This window comes from Hermetia illucens, chromosome 4 (assembly GCF_905115235.1).
Source record: "Hermetia illucens chromosome 4, iHerIll2.2.curated.20191125, whole genome shotgun sequence".
NCBI classification, from domain to species: domain Eukaryota; kingdom Metazoa; phylum Arthropoda; class Insecta; order Diptera; family Stratiomyidae; genus Hermetia; species Hermetia illucens.
In genome coordinates this window covers 114,724,992-114,741,508 of record NC_051852.1, presented here as the reverse complement: position 1 = coordinate 114,741,508, position 16,517 = coordinate 114,724,992, and the positions used below count along the sequence as shown (strand labels likewise).

The 16,517-nt window shown below is 42.7% G+C and overlaps 2 protein-coding genes across 2 annotated transcripts; both read left to right on the top strand.

Annotated features, from left to right (window-relative positions):
• Positions 1-2,206: 2,206 nt before the first annotated feature.
• LOC119654698 (glyoxylate reductase/hydroxypyruvate reductase-like) lies at positions 2,207-5,206 on the top strand. Its single transcript, XM_038060211.1, has 5 exons — positions 2,207-2,354; positions 3,839-4,283; positions 4,422-4,753; positions 4,806-4,931; positions 4,992-5,206. The coding sequence occupies exons 1-5, from the start codon at positions 2,309-2,311 to the stop codon at positions 5,114-5,116; spliced, it is 1,074 nt and encodes a 357-aa protein (XP_037916139.1). The 5' UTR covers positions 2,207-2,308; the 3' UTR covers positions 5,117-5,206.
• Positions 5,207-10,998: 5,792 nt separating this feature from the next.
• On the top strand, positions 10,999-12,499 carry LOC119655652 (glyoxylate reductase/hydroxypyruvate reductase-like). Its single transcript, XM_038061636.1, has 4 exons — positions 10,999-11,474; positions 11,642-11,973; positions 12,111-12,236; positions 12,301-12,499. The coding sequence occupies exons 1-4, from the start codon at positions 11,086-11,088 to the stop codon at positions 12,459-12,461; spliced, it is 1,008 nt and encodes a 335-aa protein (XP_037917564.1). The 5' UTR covers positions 10,999-11,085; the 3' UTR covers positions 12,462-12,499.
• Positions 12,500-16,517: the final 4,018 nt, after the last annotated feature.

The window sequence follows — 16,517 nt, the reverse complement described above, 5'->3', positions numbered from 1 at the left end:
AAGGTTTTCGTTTTTAGTTGAACAAATGAAAAATAAGAACAGAAGAAAAGCAACAAATAAACTAATCAATTAAAAATTATATTTTAGAATTTTCATATTGTACTGTCATGAACTTCATTATACCACAGAATCATCCTTCGAGCTCGAAGTGACGGCCTGCATTCTCATTCTCATGCTCATTCTCAAAACGAATATTTCAGGCCTGCATAAGTTTTTTTTAAATTTTCTTTGATTTGCAGTAAATTTTTTTCCTTTTTCATTTCTTTAATTTAATTTTATTCTTTTTATTATATATTTATATATTTGTTTTTTTTTAATACTTAATACAATATGAATTGTGAATAATTCTGGCGTAATTTGAGAACTTCCTCCCTCTCTTTTCCTCCTTGCTCCCGCAGAACCTGTACAAAGGGACATCCTCGAAAAAGACAAATTGCCCTGAGGATGTCCGGATAGCTGAGTGGTTAGAGCACAAGGCTGTCGTGCGGAAGGTCACGGTTCAAATCTCACTGGTGACAGTGGAATTTGTATCGTGATTTGACGTCGGATACCAGTCGACTCAGCTGTGAATGAGTACCTGAGTCAAATCAGGGTAATAATCTCGGGCGAGCGCAATGCTGACCACATTGCCTCCTACAGTCTACTGTAGTGTACCGTTACGGTCTTGAATGAAGTGCTCTAACACACTTCAAGGCCTAGATCCAATATGGATTGTTGCGCCAACGATTATTATTATTATTATTATGTCAAGGAAGGGTGGGAGCCTCAGGGGCCGCGCCTCATTCAAGATCTGAGGCGGAAGAGGCAATAATCGGGGCTGTGATCCGTCGTGGATCTTCCCCTCCTTGATCGCGGCACTCGGGTCCGGAAACTTACGGCTCCACGCGCACTGTCGAGCCTTTTTTTTTTTTTTTCAAATTTTAGTTGGCGTTCTGGTTGCTATTCAATAGCCTGTCGCGAATTCCCTAGTATTGTCTATTTTGAAATCCGGTGCGGACCCACGCATCGGAAAAGACACGTTGATTTTGCAGTAATGAAGCGTGGGGGATCAAAGTGCTCAAAGGACCCCCCCCCCCCCCACATTCCCGAGCCTGGCTAGCACAGAGGCGTGCAAGAACGTGTCGACCGAGCACTTTGATGGAGCTTCAATCTTTGCGGGCGGCCCTTTACGGTCAACTTACCCATTTTTTTAGGTTTCTGGGATAGCTCCGCCCTCTAGGTCGCTGTCGGCCACTTAGTCTAGAAATATTTAAGCAAGGTAATGCCAGGTTGTTGAACACGGATATGGGCAATTGTTCATCTAGTTTATTCCATGTAATTAGGGTAAGTAATTCCGGGGGTATTACAATCTCAGACAAATTAGTTAATTAAATAATAGTTATCATGTTAATTGGTCTAATTGAGGGTATATAAGGCACAGAGTTAAGTAAAACAAATCATTACAAAATAAGCACTGAAGAAGGACACATGTTGTGTCCGAAACACGGATTTGCTACCTCAACATAAATAAAATTCTATAGTTTAATCGGAAACCTTTCCTTCTAATACATACCAATGTTTTGAAAATTGGTTGGAAACCTCCCTTTTATTATATAGCTATATCCCATTAAATTCACACCAGAAGTGCAATATTTTTCAATAATGTAAAATATAATATAAAAGACGATTCTGAAAAGTTTGATGGTATTACTAACAAAGTTATAAAACGGCAAAGTTGACTCTTTCGCCTTAATCTACCCAGTTTAAGGCATTTTAAAATGCTAGTATCATGCTGAAATGAATAAACTAGCATATTTAAATCATTTATGCTACGACCTTGGAGCTTTGTACGTATGTACTACAGTCGTACACCGAATTATTCGTAGAGAAGACATAAAACTTGAAGCGCCAAGTTTACGATTTCGGACTTTGTTGATACTTGGACCCAAAGGTCAATTCCATTTGCATAATTAATGAAAATAGGACCCTAATAGAACCTTCACCAAACGACAATTAATGATGTTAAATTTCAGCTTCCTCAATTTTAAAATCTCAGTTAATAATCCGAGTATCTTTATCTCCGCCTCCATCAATGGAAACTTACTGTATGAATGGATTTACATGGACACAAGTATAGATATTGCGTAAGACTTACTGGGCCACTGAGAAAGCTCCACATTGTCATCTTAGCTATGGGGAGCGCTTTCACTCTATAGTAAATGACCGGCAAGTGATAGTATTGCTGGAAGGGAGTGTTGTGGGAGCCTCGCTCGACAGTTCGAGATAATTTTTTGTTATTTTTTAATTAATTGCGATTTGCATTTAAGTTATGATTAGTATCACCAATAGAAGTGTGCTCGGCCGATTGTTTAAACGTGAGTAAAAAGTGTGATTTGTGTACATGCATTTGGTGTTGATAATTCTAAATCAGCTGGGCTATGGCCAAAGTAACAATTTGTGTGCGCATGGATACGTACACCTATGTCGCTATAATATTTGGATTGCTATGGATTCTGTCTTCGCTAAAGCTTTCTTCACTTTATTTTCCTATATTTTGTTAAAGTGAGTGGCGAAAGTATTGGTCCTCTGTTTATATCATTCAGTCTTGAATTCCTTCGGGGCTGAAATCTAATTTCTAACTAATCTTCTAGCTAAAAGAGTCTTACGAAAACCAATTGGTCCGTTCCAGCATTAAGTGGATGCGGACTTAGGACCCCATCATTCTCAAAACGAACAATTTATAAATATTAAATATGTTACAAAACCCTTAATTTGGCGGGGGAGCCTAGCCCAAATCGACGAAAATTGAAAATTTCTACGACCTCCGTCGGATTTGTGTGGGTGATACCTCGATCGAACGGGGAGGCGGCCCAGATTCAGGAAATGCAAGATTTTTCGTGTTACTCCACCGGCAACGCGAGATATCGTGGAAAATGTGTGGCTGGGGAGGCTGACCGAAATCGACGAAAATTGAAAATTTCGACGGCCCCCGGGTCATAAAAATTTCCAAAAACGCAAAATCGTCGGATTTGTGTGGGCGATACCTCGTTCGAACGGGGAGGCGGCCCAGATCCAGGAAATGCAAAATTTTTCATGCGACTCCACCGGGAGCGCGACATATCGTAGAAAATGGGCGGCTGGGAGCGTGGCCGAATTCGACGAAAATTGAAAATCTCCACAACCCTCGGGTCGTAAAAATTCGCAAAAATGCAAAATCGTCGGATTTGGGTGGGCAATACCTCGTTCGAACGGGGAGAAGTCTGAGACTCAGGAATTCAAGATTTTTCATCCTGCTCGATCGGGAACGCTAGATATGATGGGCTTGGAAGGCTGATCGAAATCGACGAAAATTGGAAATTTCCACGCAAAAATGTGCAAAAATGCTAAATCGTCGGATAGATGTGAGCGATACTTTGTTCGACCGGGAAGATCCAGATTTAGGAAATATTAGATTTTCCATGGGGTGCGAGATATAGGGGAAAACCTGAACACAATGAAAATTGAAAAGTTCCTCGGCCCCCAAGTAGTAAAAGTTTTCAAAAATGGACCAAAGACGTTGGATTTCTGCGTTTAATACATTATTCAAACGGGGAAGCGGCCCAGGTTCAGGAAATGTGAGACTTTTCATGGTACTGCAGAGGGAACACGAGCTGAAATTTTAATCAAATGTAGTTCGGGGATGCAGAACTAATTTGTTAGTAAAAAAAATTCAGTCATTTGAATAGTTCCTGGACATATTCTTTGTTTTCTGTATCACCGTTTCCATCACGGGTCACGGCGAAGGGTCTCGAATTATTACTATAAATTTTGCAGAAAATATTTACCAGTCACATTATACAATACGTCTCTATTTTTCTAGTAAACTCTGCAATATTACCTCAATTCAACCCATCAAAGACAATGGCTTCACAGAGTGATAAAAGATTCAAAGTACTCGTCACTAGTCCCGAAGTACCAAAAGCCGCCATTGATTTACTCAAGAAAAGTTGTGATGTAACTATTTGTGAAACACTGCCCCCAGAACGTAGTGAAATGTTGAAGAAAGTCCCGGGAGTCGATGGAGTATTATGGGGAACTTATGATAAACTTAATGATGAAGTACTCGATACAGCTGGAGAAACACTCAAAGTTATTTCAACTATGTCATCTGGAATTGATTATGTGGATCAACCTGCACTGAAAAGGAGAAAAGTTCAGTTAGGACATACTCCAGTTGTGGTGAATGAACCTGTTGCAGAGTTAACTATTGCATTGATGGTGGCAGCTGCAAGAAGATTTCACGAGGGACGTCTGCATATTGAAAAGTGAGTAGATCGGTAAATTTGATTCCTTCCATTTGAAGTATCACTTGACCAACTCTCCACCTCACGAAAAGAAAATTTCGATCCTGAAACAGTTCAACATTATAAAATTATAATTTACCAACCAAACCACTCTTTCAGTGAGACATGGATCACATGGAGCCATAAATGGATGCTCGGTTACGATATAAAAGGGTCCACCGTTGGAATTGTAGGTTTTGGAGGCATTGGCCAATCTATAGCGCAACGTCTACAAGGCTACGAAATCAAAGAACTCCTTTACACTGGGCGCAATGAAAAGCCGGAGGCTAAAAAATATAACGCGAAATATGTCTCCTTTGATGAGCTCTTAAAAACCAGTGATTTTGTCATCGCCGCTTGCCCTCTAACGCCGGAAACAAAAGAAATGTTCAACGAAGCCGCGTTCAACAAAATGAAACCAACAAGTATTTTCGTAAATGTCGCCAGAGGACGTAAGTTCGTTTGTCATATTCAAAATAGAGTTACTTATGAATATCTTTGCAGAAATTGCCGATCAAAAGGCTCTTTACAATGCTCTGAAAAATCATACAATTTTTGCAGCAGGATTAGATGTAATGACACCCGAGCCCCTTCCTAAAGATGATCCTCTAATGACTTTGCCCAATTGTGGTAATTTGAAAAACTTAGGAGACTCTAAATACTGTTTTGTAACGATTATCTATCTTTTAGTGATTATTCCACATCTTGGAACAGCTACAGAAAAAGCTACTGAAAATATGGCCCTTGTTGCAGCCCATAATGTGCTCCGTGGTTTGGCTGGCGAACCAATGATATCACCAGCGTACCAACTGTAGATGGTAAACGCAGTTTGTCACTATTTACTGTGTGTGTTTTTTAAATATCACGTAATTGAATATAAATAAATGATCCAGATTGTGGTCTTATTCTTGTGTTGTGTTTTTGACTTGCCGGACAGAGCCTCTCAATTTCGTCCCCGGTTAGGCTTGACGTATACCTCTGAAACACATGTTCCTTTGGTTCATTCCTGACATAAAACTTACTATTTCTTTGTATACCTTAGGGAGACATGCCCCATATAGACATTTCGAATGCCTGTCTAACATAGAGTACTGACAGCGTGCGTCATCCTGTATATTCAACTTTCCCCTATTTTTTTACGGCACCGTTGCCATCGCAATTGAACCTAGTTAACCCGTGTTGCCTATCTTCAGCACATTGCACCGAGTGATGAGGGAAGAAAACAATGGAAATCATCCAATGGGTTGCTCGTCTTGAAGATTAAGGGATTGGTTAGAGAATAATCGACTCAGCTCCAAACGTCAAATTCAAGGAATTTCCTATTTTCGACTCAAACTCCTACTTACTCTGTGAGACCTCAGACAAGGGACCTGGGCCATTCATTCCGGCCGATTTTCGCAGGGAAGAATTTAACCGAACACACGATCTTGCGCACCCAGGCATCAGGACGACGAACTAGTTAGTTATTGAAAAATACTTCTGGTAGTCCATGAAAAAGGACGTAATCTCTTGGGTCAGACAGTGCATCGCGTATCAGAAGTGCTAAGTCACCAAGCACGTAAGAAAGGAAACAGACGTTTTATATCCATCTGGACATAATTAGCGCTTTGCGAGACTCGCACGAATACAGATATTGCCTCACAATCATTGACAAGTTTACGCGGTGACCTGAAGCAATACCTCTGACTGATATTATGACACAATCGTGTGCCGAGGCCCTCTGTTGAGAGTGGACTCCACGCTTTAATGTACCAGTCGTAATCATCATGGCCCAGAGAATCCAGTTCGAGTCTACTCTTTTCTTCAAACGGCATAGGGTTACTGCATACCATTCACAGTCCAATGGGATACTGGAACGTAAGCACCGGACACTAAAAGCCGCCTAAATGGCTCCTCGTCCTCCTCGGCCTTCGAACAGCCCACCGAGAGGAGTTCACGGCCAACCCCGCGGAGATGGTGTACGTAGAGGAACTGCGCCTCCCCGAGGGCCCTTTAGAGTTCTGGAGCGAGGCGAGGACTCCTTCAAGCTCGACGTTCGAAGCGAGCCCAAGTGGGTCTCCTTGTCGAGATTGAAGACATTCAATGATCCGGCGGACGCTTCAAAGAAACGCCAGAGAAACGTCAGGTTTGCCCGCCAATAGGATATTGACGGGATCACGCACGGTTTCAGCTGGGGGCGGAGTGATGTGGCGGCACATCAGAAGCACGAACCACGAGCTTGTTGCCATTGTGAATTTGCCTCTGCCGACGCATTGAACGGCCGCGGGCACAGCTGACGGCCTGAAAGAAGTCTGAGGCTAGAAAATGTCAACTGATTGACACTCTCTTGGTTGACCCGTTGGCATGCACTCCAGAAAGTGGAAAATGAAAATTATTATTAGCTTCGTCTGAATTGTATAATTTTTCTATTTATTTAACTTAAGATAGCCTTTTAAAAAAATGCGATTATATAGTTGACGTAACTATTGTACTTTAAGAAAATAAAGTATTCATTCATAAAAAACAGAACAAAAGGTCAAAACAACAATGATTTCACGGCAAACATGACCTGCATTGTCGACTAATATGAAGATCAGAGTACTGGTGATCATTTTCCACTAGGAAACATTCAATTAATGACAAGGATTCTACGTTCTAGGAGCTGATGGTTGATAGCACTTCGACATTTCTATCTATCAACTAGCTCCGCTTCTTGGTGAACATCAAGTAACAGAATAATAACCATTGTTAGCGCAAGAATCCATATTGGATCAGAGCGACTTCATTTAAGACCGTCAGCCTAGCGCTCGCTTGAGATTATTCATCATCATCATCAACGGCGCAACAACCGGTTTCCGGTTTGCCTTAATAAGAAACTCCAGGCATCCCGGTTTTACAAAGAGGTCCGCCAAATCGATATCCCTAAAAGCTGTCTGGCGTCCTGACCTAAACCACCGCTCAATCTCAGGCAGGGTCTGACTCGTCTTCTTTTTCTACCATAGATATTGCCCTTATAGACTTTTCGAGTGGGATCATCCTCATCCATGCGGATTAAGTGACCCGCCCACCATAACCTATTGAGCCGGATTTTATCCACAACCGGACGGTCATGGTATCGCTCATAGAGTTCGTAGTTATCTAGGCTATGGAATCGTCCATCCTCATGTAGGGGGCCAAAAATTCTTCGGAGGATTCTTCCCTCGAACGCGACTAAGAGTTCGCAATTCTTCTTGCTAAGAACCCAAGCCTCCAAGGAATACATGAGGACTGGCAAGATCATTGTCTTGTACAGTAAGAGCTTTGACCCTATGGTGAGTCGTTTCGAGCGGAACACCCTAGATAGGAGAAATTATCAACGGTCTCAAAGTTGTAGTCTCCTATCTTTATTCTTCCCGTCTGATCAGTGCGGTTTCATGTTATTGGTTGGTTGGTTTTCGGTGTTGACGTGGCCACCATATATTTTTTTCCCCTTCATTGATGTGCAGCCCAAGATCTCGCCGCCTGCTCGATCTGGATGAAGGCAGTTTGTACGTCTCGGGTCATTCCTTCCATCATGTCGATATCATCATCATGAGTCAGTAGTTGGGTGGGCTTAAAGAGGATGGTAACTCTTGCATTTACCGCGGCATCACGGATCACTTTTCCAGGGCCAGGTTAAAGAGGACGCATGATAGGGCATCCTCTTGTCTTAGACCGTTGTTGATGTCGAATGGTCTTGAGAGTGATCCTGCTGCTTTTATCTGGCCTCGCACATTGGTCAGGGTCAGCCTAGTCAGTCTTATTAATTTCGTCGGGATACCGAATTCTCTCATGGCCGTGTACAGTTTTACCCTGGCTATTCTATCATACGCGGCTTTAAAGTTGATGAATAGATGGTGCAACTGATATCCATATTCCAACAGTTTCTCCATCGCTTGATTTGCCTGGAGTGAAGTCTCTTTGGTATGGACCAATGATCTTCTGGGCGTATGGGGGTATCCGGCCTAGCAAGATAGTGGAGAATATCTTATAGATGGTACTCAGCAACGTAATACCTCTATAATTGCTGCACTGTGTGATATCTCCCTTTTTAATTATGAGACAGATAATGCCTCGTTATCAGTCGTCAGGCATTGACTCGCTGTCCAACACCTTTAGCACAAGTTGATGAACCACTTGGAGTAATTGGTTGCCTCCATATTTAACCAATTCGGCTGTAATTCCATCGGCTCCTGGCGACTTATGGTTTTTAAGCCGATGAATTGCACGGACTGTTTCTTCTATGCTTGGTGGGTGGCAGTATTTGTCCGTTGTCTTCACTTGGCGGGACCTCCAACTCGCCAATGTTCTGGTTGTTCAGTAGTTCATCAAAGTACTCAACCCATCGCTCCAATATGCCCATTCTGTCAGAAATCAGATTTCCCTCTTTGTCTCGGCAGGATGAACATCGAGGTGTGAAAGGCTTCATCCTGCTGATTTGTTCGTAAAACTTTCGCCTTTTGTGTCTGGTGCGTTCGCTCCCTGCACTTTTCAAGTTCATATACCTGTTGGTTCTCCCAGGCTTCTTTTTTCCGTCTGTGATAAGTCTCCGCGCATGCCCGTGTTCTTTGAGAATGCAACGTTACTCGGTATGCAGCATTCTTCCGTTCCGTTGCTGGCTTACATTCATCGTTAAACCAGCCGTTCCGATTCTTTTTGCGACTAGAGCCAAGTATGTTTGTGGCCGTATTTATGACAACTTTCTTCAGGTGATTGTGAAGATCATTTATTGATGATTGATTGGTTTACTGGATGGCCACTACAACTCTTCTCCAGGAAACCGGTCCTTGTCCAATGTATCTCCTGCAACACTGTTACATCAGCCCTGTATTGGGGCAGGGTATCGGCTAGTTGCTTGGCAGCTCCATCTCTGTACAGGGAGCACACGTTCCACGAGAAAATGCACTAATCGTTATTCCGTTGTCGTTGCTGGATTCGTCGTAGTGTTATCAGTCCGGTCCGTTGTGGCTTCGTAACAAGTTGTTTCCAGTGTAGGATTGTCAGCCCTACCCAACCCCCAACCTGGAAGACCAGTTGGTTTCCCAGGTTTGGTACTCCATCGTGTGCACCAATCCACATTTTGCCCTCGGACCTATTCTACCCTTTGACCACCTTCGACCTGATTTATGCTGTATGCCAATCGACCATGTGTACTAGTGAAATTTTTGTACCACAGGTTGTGCAACCGATCCACGCCTGGGCCCCTCCAGTTTTTTGAGCTGCTTATGGCTCGTTAAACTTCCTCCCCTCTCGCTTCCGTTACCGAAAACTGTACGGCCTGGACGCTCTGTTGGGATTCGTTGAGTGATCTGAAAAAATCCGCTGTTTCCTCGCGTAAGTTATTATTCTAAAGGAGAATAATACCAGATTCCTTACTCCGGGTGGAATTTTAAAATCATAACGGGGAATATTTTGGGAACAACATGTGTATATCACGGACGTGGACCACCATAATTTTTTCTGGATTCTTCTGTTGGGTAGTTCTTAAAGTAATTGACCACGTTCAGGCCCCTGCACTCCTTCTTTTTGCAAACAATGTTAATGCTTCGAAAAGTACTAATTGAGACCTTTCATTTGACACCCCACATGGCTTTATTCCAACTTAGTGTCATCGGTTCGAGAAAAGTCAGGATCTGCTATTCACCAGGTAGAAAGCCTCTTATTAGTTATGATAAACGATAAACACGCTGTCATTAAACCCCGTTGGATTCCTATGGAGGTGAAATCTAGGTACCTTTTTACACTCCTGAAGCAAAAAGTTATACAGTGGACACCTCACTTTCGGGCAAATGATGACCACTAACTTTTGGGACAGAAAAGTGGAGACAATTATTACCGCACGATAGCGTGAGACCCTCAAAAGGCCCAAGAGAGCAATTCAAAACAAATGAAGGTGAATATTGACAAAAACAGTGCAACAATGCCTGTCCTAACTTGGCCAACGCCACGAAGGAGTCATTCGATTGGAACATTTTGAATTATCCTGCTTGCTTCCCTAGCTTGGGGCCTTGACATTTGACCCCCATGAAAATTCAAGTGGGAGCGGGGGACTCCAACCGAAAAGCAGATGAAGCAATGATTCCTGAAATGGAAAAAGTAAATGTTGGGAAAATCCTTGGAGTTTGTTTCATGGGTAGCCGCACAGATATACATGTTCGCCAACAAAATCCTGTAATTTTGTTTTAAAAACATTTTCTTTCTCAGCAGAAAAATAGAGTGCACCTACGTGCCTCGTTGAAGAAAAGTTGTAGATATCAAATAAAGTTCGAGAAATATGTCATCGAATAATGATTTGTAATATCCTCTTGGTGATTGTGATTATTATTTTCTCCATGAAATCGATTGCACAAGATATGAATCACTTAATTCACATATTAAGAACAATCAAAATTAAAAATTTTGATTCATTCCGCTTGAAGTCGGTCTTTGTACTTCCGATTAATCTTGAATACATAATAATCGAAGTGAATAACAATAAGTTGACGACTTAGTACAAATTCAAGTTCAAAAGTCATCTAATGGTTCATAGATAACTGCTGGCTTAAATTATCGAAACCTTTGATATGACTGAATACCAGCTTCTCCCTCATCATTAGCCACTGAATAACAAAACCGCGCTATCTTTCCAAACATTAGATAGCACCGTATCGGAACCGCAATGATAACAACAGCCTTTGCCTAGTATATAAATCGATTGTCAGCACAATCAATCACAGTTCTGTGATTTCAATCCAATAAGTCTTCCAAGTATTCAAAAGATAAATTCATCTCCTTAAAAACGTTCAAAATGGCGAATCTTACAATCTTAGTAACGCACCTCGAAGTACCACAAGTTGGTCTTGATATTCTAAGTCGTTCATGTAATTTAGTGTTCTGTGAAAGTTTACCCCCAAATCGTTCGGAAATTCTCGAAAAGGCAAAAGGAGTCGATGGAATATTATGGGCTACCCATGAACCTCTCAATGGGGAGGTCCTTGATGCCGCGGGTCCAAATCTGAAGTCCATTTCAACTATGAGTGCTGACCTCGACTTTGTGGATATTCCAACTTTGAAAAATCGCCGTATGCCACTAGGATATACCCCCGATTTGGAATATTCTGCCATCGCAACACTTGCCGTGGGACTGATGATATCAGCCGCTCGGAGGTTCGATGAAGGGAGGGTCAAAATCGAAACGTGAGTTTTAATGGATAAGATTTTTTTTGGCCGTTCAGATACGAAAACCATGAGTTGATTTGATGCAATGCGTATCATTAAAAGTTCAATTTGCATTCAAGACCTTCCACTCAATTTAGTAGTTCAAGGAAAAAGTATCCTTTATAATATTGATTTTGTTTAACTAGTGGCCATTGGGAAACACACCATTTACAATGGATGCTAGGACAGGAAGTCAAAGGTGGAATTGTCGGTTTTCTTGGATTCAGCGAGTTAGGTCAAACTATTGCGAAACGTCTTCAAGGATTCGACACTCAAAAATTTATATATACCAGTGACAAGGATGAACCTGATGCAAGTGACTACAAAGCCCAGAAAGTCTCTTTCGAGGATCTTTTGAAACAATCAGATTTTATTTTCATCACTTGCCCGCTCACAAAAGAAACAAAAGGAAAATTTAATGCCACTGCCTTCAACCAGATGAAACCAACTAGTGTCCTGATAAATGTTTCCAATGGGGGTAAGTGGCAAACTTCTAGTTCCAGTAGAAACCATAAAATATTTTCTTAATGCGAGCAAGTTCTACTTAAGGATTTTTAGCAACTTAGGTAGCAACCTTAGAATGGCGTTTTAACAATCAATATCCCTTCATTGCAGGAATCGTAGATCAGGATGCCTTATACGATGCTTTGAAAACACAAAAAATCTTTGCTGCTGGTATTGATGAAACCACCCCTGAACCTTTACCAAAGACCAGTAAGCTCCTGCAACTTTCAAACTTGAGTAAGTACATGAAGAGTCCTTTTAGAAATCATTTAATTAAGCTTCTTCTTTTCTTCGCTCCTAGTTGTCACACCACACCTTGGTTCCTCAACAAAACGAACAGTTGATGACATGGCTGTGATAGCCGCTCACAACGTCATTCGAGGAATTGCTGGTGAACCAATGTTCGCACCAGCTTACATTTTACCCCCTGAGAAGACGCCAGAAGTGATATCCAAAGATTAATTTTGTATGATAAGCTCCTAATTAATTAAAATTATTATATAACAGATTAATAGATATAATACAATAAAATACAATTAAAATTGAAAAATTTAAATTTAAAAAAAATCGTCAAACACATGTCATACTTCTGAGTCGCGATGGACACCAACATCGTCCCATATCCCGTAACTACAACCCCGATTATCGTGTATTCTGGTAGCCGGTGTTTAATAGCATGCATCAAACAGTTCCTTTTCCTTAGGAAAAGTTTGACCATTCCACTCTTACAAGGAGACCACAGTTACTAGAAAACTGTGCGTCATTTAGCCTAGAACATTCCATAACAAAAGAAAAATTGGATGAAGTTCTCTATAACTCAGCATTTCTGCTGAAACTACAAAGCAAGTGAATATGTACGAGGTTAGACAATTAGGTAATGAGACTGATTTTATTACCGCGCTTGTGATAAACCTGCAACCTTCAAGTTCCCTTCCCTTTCCCCGGCATCCTTCCCCTCTCCATTGATGTATTCATCATCGCCCTTGCTTGTTTAGTTCGCCTGCTGTGTCGTGTGGAGTAGACGTGTCTTGGTGGGGCTCGTCACGAAAATGGAGAAACGAAATCTAGAGCAATGCGTCGCGATAAAATTTTGCGCCAGATTGGGCGAAACAGCTTTGGAAACGTACGCTAAAATTGAAAAGTGCTGTGAGGATAGTGCTCTTAGTCGTGCCCAGGTGTTTCGATGGCATAAAGAGTTTAAGGAGGGGCGTGAAAGCGTGAAAGACGAGGCGGGTAATGGGAAACCAGTCGAGGTGCGAACTGACGCAAATGCGCGCCATCCGTGAAGGTCGGCCTTTAGCAATTCGAATGTTGGCTTCGGAACTGGGTATGAACCCTGAGACAATCAGACAAATTTTAACAGGCGATTTCGGGATGAAAAAGTTGTGCGCGAAGATGGTCCCAAAGAACCTTTCTCAGGAGAGAAAGCAGCATCGAGTGACCGTCGCAAAAGACTGTTTGGAACAAGTAGAAACCCAATCCCATGCTGCTTGATCAAGTTATCTATTATAGGCGATGAGAGCTGGTTTTTCCAATACAACCCGGAAAACAAACGCCAAAGCTCTCAATGATTGTCTCCGCACGCCGCCCGCCCGAAAAAAGCTCCCATGAGCAAGTGGAACAAAATCTGTGGTCAAAAGAACCTATTTTAAGTCAATAACGGACTTCCAAGCGGCGAGGGTACACGCGGACATCCCAGTCGAAGCGTTCCAGAAATGTTACGAAGAGTGGAAAACGCACTGGAATTGCTGTATAGCTGCCCAAGGAGACTAGTTTGAAGGGGATGGCAGAGTTGTAGAATAATTTTTAAATATACGGTTTTTATGGAATCAGTCTCATTACTTAATTGTCTAACCTCGTAGTGTAATTGGGGAAGGGGAAGTTTCAATTGTAAAGTGATGTGCTGAAATCACTGGTATTTGAGCCTTCATTATAAAGACTGTTTGGGTAACTCCGCCATGCTATTAACATAGTATGCTGGTCCCAAGCCCAGGTAAAGGAGGAGGGTTTGAGGCAACGTACTCTGTACTATCCTCAGTAAAACAAAAATAAAATGCTGAGATCAGGGAAAGAGATAAATAGAGTATAGTTGAAGTTATTCTACTATGCTAAATCCTACCTGATCTCTCTTGGTGACAGGCCCCGCGACAGGTCGACCAAGAAAATGCATAGAATGTCGCTACAAACATGATGATCGGATTAAGTCAGAGGCCTCGGAGAAATGCTAGGGCGTCCACCTCAGTCGACGTGGCAGGACGGGCCCCGGTCCTGTCGAGAAATGGGCAAGGGTTCTTGACGCATGGACGGCGTCAGGACGTAAGCAAGTTAGTCCGCACACAACGAACAAAACAAATACGTGTCTGCACGCTAAATGTTGGTACCCTAACTGGAAAGACCGAGGAACTCGCAAGAGCCCTTCGGAAAAGGTGCATTGACATCTGCGCTCTGCAAGAAACCCGATGGTCTGGTGCCAAAAGCTGCGACATTGAACGCGAACGCGGTAAAAATGGCTACAAACTTCTCTATTTTGGTAACCCACACACTCAATATGGTGTTGGCATTGCCATCTCAGAGGGTTTCCGTGATGCCATTAAAGAAGTCGAACGATTTGATGATCGGCTGATGAAGCTCACCATTATATCAGCTGATCGCACTATTCACTTCTTCACCGCGTATGCACCACAGACAGGTCGACCTGATGCCGAGAAAGATGCCTTCTGGCAACTTCTCGATGAAAAGACTTGTCACGTGCCTGCTGATGATTACATAATCATTGCCGGCGACCTTAATGGTCATGTGGGTCAAAAGGCAGACGGTAACAGGTGCCATGGGGGAAAGGGGTTCGGAGCGCGCAATGAAGGTGGCGAGCGTATAATCGATTTTACGGACACCCATGACCTTGTACTTATGAATACATGGTTCATCAAACGATTGTCTCATCTTCCCACATTTTATAGTGGGAGCAATAAAACGCAAATTGATTATATTCTCATAAGACGCCAACATTTTACCACTGTCACTGATTGCAAAGTCGTTCCCTATGAGACCATCGCACCTCAACATCGGCCGTTGATTGCTGTCCTGCGAATTAAGCCACCGATAAAACAGCGTGAGGAACGCACTGGCCCGCCGCGCATTAAATGGTGGCGATTTGGTGAGAAGAAAGAAGAAACGGTCTCACTCATACGATTGCCAACCATTACGAATGTGGAAGAATCATGGAACCAAATGAAAGACACGATCCACAAAGCGGCCTCTGCAACCCTCGGGGTCACCAAGCCGGGTAAGCGGTACATCAACCGAGATACTTGGCTTTGGAATGATGATGTTGAAATGAAGGTCCGTGAAAAGAAACGCCTCTACCACCAATTTCTCGACGATAAAACGCCTGCTAATTGGCAAATTTATAAGAATGCCAACCGGGAAGCAAAGAAAGCGGTCGCTGTCACCCGAGCGAACCATTTCAAAAATCTTTACGATAAACTGGACACTCGGGATGGCGAGAGAGATCTGTACCGACTTGCTAAAAGCCGTGATGAACGCACACAGGATATCGAACACTTCTGTTGTGTTAATGACAAGAACGGTACTTTGCTTACTGATCGTCGAGCCGCGACGGATAGATGGCGAGAATACTTCGAGCAGATTTCAACTGAAGAATTTGCTCATCCTCCACTTCCACAATCATTGCCGACATTTGGACCAGTTCCACCAGTCAGCGCAACTGAAGTCGAGGAGGCAATAAAACAAATGAAATCGGGGAAAACAACAGGACCTGACGACATCGCATCTGAGCTCTGGAAAGCGAAAGGCTGGGACCCAACACTGTGGCTCAGTGAATTCTTTAACCGGGTTATTCAGGAAGGAAGAACACCATCTGACTGGCAAGAAAGTACCACTGTTCCAATATGGAAAAAGAAAGGTAGCCCAGCAGAATGTTCAAATTACCGTCCGATCCGGTTACTTTCCCATACCATGAAGATTTTTGAACGCATTCTTGACAACCGTATTCGCGAAATCGTTGAAATAACCGTGAATCAAGCCGGATTTGTCAAGAACTGCGGAACTACTGACGCAATACACGCTGCGCGGTTACTCATGGAGAAACACCGTGAGAAGCATCGCCCTCTTTACATTGCCTTTCTGGATCTAGAGAAAGCGTTTGACCGTGTACCACACGAACTCATCTGGTATGCTTTACGACAACACTTCGTGCCAGAAGAACTCGTGCGCTGGGTTCAATTGCTCTACCACGATCCGAAAAGTAAAGTTCGAAGTATGGCGGGTGTATCAAAACCGCTTCGTGTCTCTGTTGGAGTTCATCAAGGAAGTGCCCTCTCACCACTCCTCTTTGTCCTTGTTATGGACACCGTCACACGGGATATCCAACGTCCAGCGCCCTACACACTGCTTTATGCAGATGATGTTTTCCTAGCATCTGATAGCAAAAATGATCTCGAGCAACTTGTTCAAAAATGGAATGATCGCCTCATGCAACACGGTCTCAGATTGAATTTA